The sequence below is a fragment of the Salvia miltiorrhiza genome, chromosome 7 (assembly GCF_028751815.1).
Source record: "Salvia miltiorrhiza cultivar Shanhuang (shh) chromosome 7, IMPLAD_Smil_shh, whole genome shotgun sequence".
NCBI classification, from domain to species: domain Eukaryota; kingdom Viridiplantae; phylum Streptophyta; class Magnoliopsida; order Lamiales; family Lamiaceae; genus Salvia; species Salvia miltiorrhiza.
In genome coordinates, this window is record NC_080393.1 from 44052455 (window position 1) to 44060559 (window position 8105).

General features: G+C 42.4%; 1 protein-coding gene across 1 annotated transcript; it reads left to right on the plus strand.

The window, feature by feature from the left end:
- The first annotated feature begins 2705 nt into the window (after positions 1–2705).
- LOC130994256 (uncharacterized) lies at positions 2706–7853 on the plus strand. The gene is made up of 3 exons (XM_057919296.1): positions 2706–3020; positions 6567–6914; positions 7551–7853. The coding sequence occupies exons 1-3, from the start codon at positions 2706–2708 to the stop codon at positions 7851–7853; spliced, it is 966 nt and encodes a 321-aa protein (XP_057775279.1).
- Positions 7854–8105: the final 252 nt, after the last annotated feature.

The window sequence follows — 8105 nt, forward strand, 5'->3', positions numbered from 1 at the left end:
AGATCTTCCTTGAGAGATGACACTGGGTCAACTTACCATCACTAGGATGTCCTTGTTCTATTGCAAGTCAAACTAGAGGTGTTCTAGGTTGAGTCAATTACTCTCTTCTTCTATTCAAATTCTATCTATCTATGGCTCTTTTTTCGACAGAGCTTCAGCGTATGTCTTCGAATCGGTGAAGTTTGTAGTTGTTCTTCAAGCACTATTTATAGGCGAAGTCTTGAATAGTTCCGTTGGAGAGATGCTCTTCAGGATTTCTGCCGTTATGAGAGGATGTTGCTTCTTGGGCTGAGGTCGCAATCTTCGGATACTCTTTTTGACAGATGTTTGAATTGTCTTATCCTCGGAGTATGGTGTTTCTGCATCTTTACACGCAAAGCAAAGCTCTGGTACTTGCAAGGACGATCTTCAAATCTTCGCCAATTAATGCTATTGTACTTGAGCATTTAATGCGGCGTATCTGGAACTCTTTTACTTCAGATAGATGCCGAAAGTCGACTGATGCTTGATTCATGCTTTAGTTCAATGCTGGTATTGCATTGCATGAATATCTTCGACTGGTGATTGATGACTTTAGTTAGGTTGCATCATTCTGTTTGTCCAGCTCGGTATGCTTCAGTTGTGCTGTCTTCGACCTTCAGTCTTTTGTTCTAGCTTTGACCTGCTAATCTTCAGTCTTTACAGCTACAGCCAAGGCAAATGAGGACCAACACACTTGGACCTGCAAGAGAAATAAAGACAAGGGAAGCATTCTGATGGTTTTCGTATCATCAAAACTAGGAGGTTGGATATCTTTTTGTGTCCTAACAATTTCTCTCTTTTTGATGATGCCAAAACCCTATATGTAAACCAAAAGCAAGTGAAGACAAATAAGAGGATTTTCTAGACACAGTGACTGAAGTTCCCCCTAAACAAAATATCCTATCACATTGCAGGAAAAGTGAATACTGACTGAAAAGCTGATCTGATTAAAACATATCATAAAAGGATGTAAAAGTTAGAGAATAACATCGAAACCTAGACAACTGGGGATTGTCATCAGAATGGATTCAGAAGGCATGAAGAATTAATTGTTCATCATACTGATAAAACATTAGTTGATGTACACAGTCAAAGAATAAAAACAAGAGAATTGTTACAGGAGATTTAGTTAAGGTTTCTAACCATACAAACTGAACACAGTTACGGTGACCATACTGATTTATGCTTAATTGTTCTAAATTTTGGGGTTTGTATGAGCTTTATTTTAAGATAATCTTCTGGAAATTGGTGCGTTTTATGGTTTATTTTATGCTCTGCAGGAGATTTAGATTTTATAGATGGAAGAGTGCAATTGTGGATGAAATTGGCATTTTTTTAGGTGTTTTGGTGTGCAGGGCTGAGCTGCGAGCATAGCTCTGTCGCCAGAGCTGAAGGCCCGCGCCAGAGCTGAAGGCCCGCTCGCCAGAGCAGAGCCAACATCCAGAGCAGAGCTGACATCTCCAGAGTCAACTGCCAGAGCTGACTTTTCAGCTCTGTACTTTACAGAGTCAAACGCGAGAGTCAAACGCGAGAGTCAACTATGCTAGAGCTGACTTTTCAGCTCTGACTACCTTTCCCGAGCTGACACACCAGAGTTCGTCTTCTAGAGCTGAGTTACTCTCGCTAGAGCTAATTTCCAGAGCTGACTTCCAGCTCTGCCTTGACTGCCAGAGCTGACTATCAGCTCTGCACTGCCCTTTTTAGAGCTGCGAAATTGGCCAACGTAGGAGTGTTTTCCAGAGCGCGCATCCAGCTGAAGTTGCCTTATCTTGCACGATTTTATTGCCTTTAGAGTTCTACTTTACATGGCAACTTTGATAGTGATCAAGAGGGATTTGAAGTCTATAAATAGGGCTTAGTTATTCATTGTAAAATCAATCCTTCTGCCTCCAGGCGTGTACTTAGATAATTACCTTTGCCCTAATATTTAGTTTCCGCCAAGTTAGCTAAAGCTTAGGTTTATTGCTTTTCTAGTGTTAGTTTCGATTATTGTTCTTAGTTAGTTTAGTATAATTCTTTTAATTCATGTTTTAGATTAGTTTCTCGTTTAGAGTTGTAATTACGTGACAGATTACTTCTCGAGATGAATTTACGGTATTTCTTTAATCAAGTTTATTTATTTGCTTTTACTTATGCTTTCTTTAAATTATGCAATTTAGTTTCTGCCTAGTTAGATTATATTAGAAGATTTTAATTAAAGTTATTTAAATTCAATTTGCCTAGTTAATTCCTTTACTTTAAGTTCATTTAATTCTTGCCTAAGGTTTAATAGTTTCACGCCTAGATAATTTTAAGATTAAGTTTTTAGTTAAGTTTAAATTACAAGCATTAGTTAATAATTCCTTTTTGCCTAGTTAAGTTTAATTCACGTAAATTTACTTTCCATGTTTTAGTTTAATAATCCAACTTTTACTGCTTTTTCGTGACATAATTAAAAGCCCTTAAAAATCTTCCTTGAGAGATGACACTGGGTCAACTTGCCATCGCTAGGATGTCCTTGTTCTATTGCAAGTCAATCTAGAGGTGTTTCTAGTTGAGTCAAATTTTGGCGCCGTTGTCGGGGAAGGTTTTAGGCGTTTTAACTGTGTTGCTTTTTACTAGCTTTATTTAAATTTGTGTTTTTTTTTGTTTTTGTTACCTTTCTCTCCCTCCGGTGCGTTTAATCCGTGTGTTTAGTGTTGTGCATGCAAGGACTCTGTAGTTTGAAAGGACCGTTGGTGTCTCCGTTGGATAGCACGAGCACAAGGGTTTTCAAAAAGAAAGGAGAGGAGAGCTCTGATTCAAGTTCGGATGAAAGGGAAAGTGACAGAGCTGACGAGCTCTGCTCTGACCTCAACCGTACAGAGCTGAATTCAGCACAAGAAGAGTACAGTGCTGACGAGTTCGGCACTGCCGACAAGGAAAAACAGCCAGCCCAGCACACCAAAGAAGAGATGGCGCAGAACATGGAGTACATGGGGGACTTCACCCGGCCCGTCATCGGAGACACCAACACATCGGTTATTGTCCTTCCCACCGCCGTCAGAAATTACAATCTAAAGCCAAATGATTCAAGTCTTTTACCTCTGTTCCATGGGATGCCGAGTGAAGATGCCCTACAATTCATCCGTGATTTTTGCACACAAGTTCAAACCATTCCATTGCTGAATCTCACGGAGGACCAACTTAAGCTCAAGTGCTTCCCCTATGCACTTAAAGATCGGGCGAGAACATGGATGCTAACTCTGCCGCCCAACTCTATCACCACTTGGGGAGAAGCTTGTGAGAAATTCATGCTAAAATACTATCCCAGCCACAAGACTCAGGAGCTAAGGTTGCAAATCATGGAATTCACCCAAGGAATGGACGAGCCCTTTCATGAAGCTTGGGAAAGATTCCAAGAACTTCTTCGCCAGTGCCCGCAACATCAATTTCCTAACGTGATGTTGATGCAATTTTTCTACGATGGGTTAGTGCAAACTGCCCAATTTATGATGGACAGCACTGCAAGAGGGAACATAGCTTGGAATGCTATGGCAGAGCTTAAGGAAATATTCAAAACATTAGCGGAGAGCTCTCAACAAAAGTTGGTCCGTGGAAAGAAAGTTGAGGCCAGTGCTGTGACGAATCAATTTGAGATACAGAAATAATTGGCCTCAATAATGCGAGATGTGCAGCAAATGAAGATGGGAAGAATGGAACCGCCCCCTACCCCTATGCAAAACGTACAGCCGTGTGGGATTTGTGGTGATTGCAGCCACGGAGTTGATCAATGCAATAGAATGGGCGAGTTCACGCCGAAAGGACATGCTGAAGTCCACTCTGCGCAACGATTGCAGAGCAGACCGGACGTGCAGAGCAGACCAGACGGGCAGAGCAGACTGCAGTATGGGCAGAGCTATAACCAAGGCCAACAGAATTTCGCTGGTACCTGGAGAGGACAGCAGCCCTATACACCGCAGCCTAACTACTCCCAACAATACCCTCCGAGGTGTCAACAGCAAGGAAGCTTTCAGCGCAATCAATTCCAGAGTGCACAACAAATTCCAATGCAAAAACAATCTCTAGAGGATACGTTGCAGGTGTTTATGGAGGTTAGCAAGCAGAGCATGGAGTCTCAGGCTGCCACTATTAAACGCCTTGAGACCACAGTAGGGCAACTGTCGGGCGCGCTGGACCAGCTACAGCAGCAGCAGAGCCAAACTCATCAAGTGCTAGCTCTGGCGAGGATGCCAGAGCAGACTAGGCTGACAGCTCTGACTTGGCAGCCAGAGCAGAGGAGAGAGTCAGCTCTGACTCGACAGCCAGAGCAGAGGAGAAGGATGACAGAGCAGAGGAGAGCGCCAGAGTTGATAAGGCCAGAGCAGAAACTTCACAAATCAAGTACGCCATATCAACCACCGAAGCCCAGCCCGCCTCTACCACCATCAATTATTGATCCAACCCAACCATTGCCAAAGAAAGAAGATCCAGGGAGTTTCATTTTTATCCCGAGCCGCAACCAATTGTTTTAGAAGGCTATCTTCAATATTAGTGACACATGCAGAACTTGAGGGGGAAAGATGCTTAGTACGATGCCACTGAATCTGAGCGTCAGCGCCGATGATGTCTGCCCAAGTGCCATGTCGGGTTTGGACAAAAAAGTATTTTTCATGAAAATCCTTATCTAGAGAGGTTAGTTTGTTCATAAAGGCCATGTAGCCCCCAGCCTTGGAAGTGAAACTATAATAGGACCCGGTCCGTTTTAAAACATGGGTCTTATGGAATAATGCGGCGTTGTGAGGGTAATTGTTAGCGACGCAGACTATGTGCAACAAATGGGCCCGACGAATAGAGGAAGGAAAAAGTTGGAAAAAGGGAATGCCATACAGATTACACACATCGATAAGGAAGGGAGAGGGAGGGATTCACAATCCCGCATTGACTTGATGCAACCAGACCAGAATAACATCGGGATTAAGGCATCGACAAGTGTCAGGTATATTGGAAGCAGGATCAGCCGGATTTTGGATTTGGACTTTATAGTCCGGATCGGCGATATCGATACGAAGAATATCCCTTATCGCCTTCATAAACCGGGCAGGCAAAGTGGATTGGGGAAGTTCAGACTCTACGGCGGCCATGGACGATGCAAAGCTCTGAACAGAGAGATAGTACGAAGCGGGAAAGGGGAGGACGACGAAGAAACTGCTAAAAGAAAAAGTAAAGTATTACAAATCAGAGGAAGGAGAGAGGGGATACCTGGTTAGACCTAGCAACGGGAAAGGGGAGGAGAAGAGGGGGAGTGATCGGCAGAGAAGAAGAAGAAACTGAAACAGCGATAGAGCACAGATGAGTGAGAGGAAAAAAGATGAAAAGAAGAAAGAAGGAGATGACGGATATTTATAGAGGAAGTGAATTCGAAAAGACGGGGAAGGAGGGAAATCATTAGGGCTAAAACCTAAACAGAAAAGAAGGGTCCAGATTGAATCGCAAAATGGCGGTTGAAAATGGAGGGTGTAGATTGAATCAGGGGCTGTGAAAAGACGTGTACGGGGAATAGTAAAAGTGTCAGTCATTAAATGAAGAGACGTCATAGCACTACAAGAATTCAGCTCATAGAGAACATAATATAGACAACATGCTTCTAAACCTGTTGTCTATGATAACTATAGACAACAGTTTTGGAAAAATCGTTGTCTATTTAGGGCGGTCATAGACAACGGGTTTGAAAACCGTTGTCAATGATAACAATAGACAACGGTTTTGGAAAAACCGTTGTCTATTTAGGACGGTCATAGACAACGGGACAACGGTTTTGGAAAAACCGTTGTCTATTTATGACGGTCATAGACAACAACGGTTCTGAAGACCGTTGTCTATTATAACTATAGACAACGATTTTGAAAAATTGTTGTCTATTTAGGGCGGTCATAGACAACGGTTGGAAATCGTTGTCTATAAAAGAGGAGTTTTTTCCTACATTTTTCTGTCTCTTCTTTCACTAATTTTTTTTTACTATTTTTTTCTTTAATTTTTTTATGAACATCATCAAATTTAATTCATAAAAAAAATACTTAATACTACATCTTAAATTTAAGTTAATGAAAAAATATTTAATATGGTATAAAAATCATAAAAAATAAATAAATTATGAAAAAACAAAATTAAAAATATTTTATTTTTTTTCTCCTCATTAACATTTTATACCCATATTAAACCCAACTCCAACACTATTCCCCTTATCTCTCCTGCGCCCCCTCCCATCTTACTATCTCTCTCTCAGAATTTCATCCCTCTCTCTCAGCCCTAGGTCCCGCCGGCACAGCCACTTTGCGCCATCGCCGGAGCCCGGCAGATCCATCGCGGCCAACCGCCATCTTCTCCCTCCTCTCCCTTTTCTTTCTATCACTTTCTCTCTTCTCACACCCAACGCACACACCCAGATCCGCACTCAAATCAGCGGCGTGGGTGCCGCCGCTCGTCCTTCCCGGCAAAGCAACGGCGATAAGCCGCTGACACGCCCGGCTCTCCCTTCTCTCTCTCGGCAGCATCACCGCCTCATCTCCTTTACCCCTCTGACTTAGATCGGCGACGGTGAGAGCCTCCGCCGTCTGAGCCCTAGCCCCAATCACGGCTCCCACAGAATCCTCCGTCGCCAGCCACGCCGCCTCTCCCTTCTGACTCCTACCGACGACACTAGCGCCGCCGTCCTCACTCTCCTCTCCCCCAGATCTGACAAAATCTCTCTCTCTCTTTCCAACAAACTTCGGCGGACGACGGCAGCCCTCCTCCGTCCGCCGCCACCGCTCGTTCTCCCTTTCAAATCTTCAACCGACAGCAGCAGAGTCGCGGCCGCCGCCTACCATTTTCTTCTCTGCTTTACGGTTAATCAAGCAACGCTTTGTGTTTCACGTGTTTTACGTATTCTCAAGGTAACTAGCAGAGCTACGCTTTGTGTTTTTTGTTGATATAAGACTGTAATTCTCAAGTTCTGTGATGATTGATTCGTTTTCCCATAGTCTACTCATGAATATAGGAACTTGCTTTGGAATTGAAGCTGTTTGGAAGTTTGGATATTAGGATTGTGTACTTCTGTAATTTTTATTCGGTTCTAATAGAAGTGCAAGATTTTGTCAAAACGTTCTTGGTTTGCCCGTCTAAGCTGAATAATTTGTTGACATTACTGATTCTAGATGCAACAGTACTAGTCTTGTTGTTCCATATGTAGGGTTGTGGCTCTTACATACTTTTATGGATTAGAACTTCAATTAAGATAATTGTTTTGCTCATTAAATATTCTCAAACCTTAGTGAAGCTGTCTGTGATATAAGTTGAAGGTGATAATGCATACTACTTGATTTTGTTGTTCTCTGTGAAGTAACATGCAACTTTTTTCAGAAAGTAAGCGCTACTCTTCGAGCATCTTACTGTTTACAACATGTCATACGGCAAACTCAATCATTGTTGATTCTACAAAGGCTACCATCATCTTGTTAACTGTCTTATTGCTCTGATATTCTGAGATGCTTTAGAATAATGTTACAATTCTGTTGTTAACTTGTTTATAGGTCAGCGAACAGATTGGTTACACGACTTGCATCCAATATTGTTTAGAGTACTTGGAAGCCGTCCCTTGGGTGGGACAAGAGGAGGAAGAGAAAGTGGTTTCTTTAGTCTCCCACCTTGAAGGTGAGGGCATTGGGGTGAAGCCAGTACTGAAACGAGTGTCTCCCGAAATCCCAACACCACCTAACGCCACCCTTTCTCACATATTGGAGTTGGTGCTAAAAAGCAGAGAAGAAAAGGGAAGGCGAGAAGAGTTGGAGTTTCTAATTCCTTTCATTTCGTTCCCCTTTTTGTTTAAAAACTAAAATTCTCTACTCATTTCCCTCTTTGGCAGATCGGAAACCACCGCGGTTCCGCTGCCGCCATCGCCGAACCCGACCCAGACTCCCAGAATACAAATCTCAGCCCAAAAGTAAAAGTATCAAGATTCAAATGTTGGATGAAATTTGTGATGTTGGATGTAATATTGGATTAATAATGTTTGAATGAATGTATGGATTTTTAGTATTAATATATGTATTTTTCGTTTTCTATTATGAGTTTTTAGTATTGGTAAA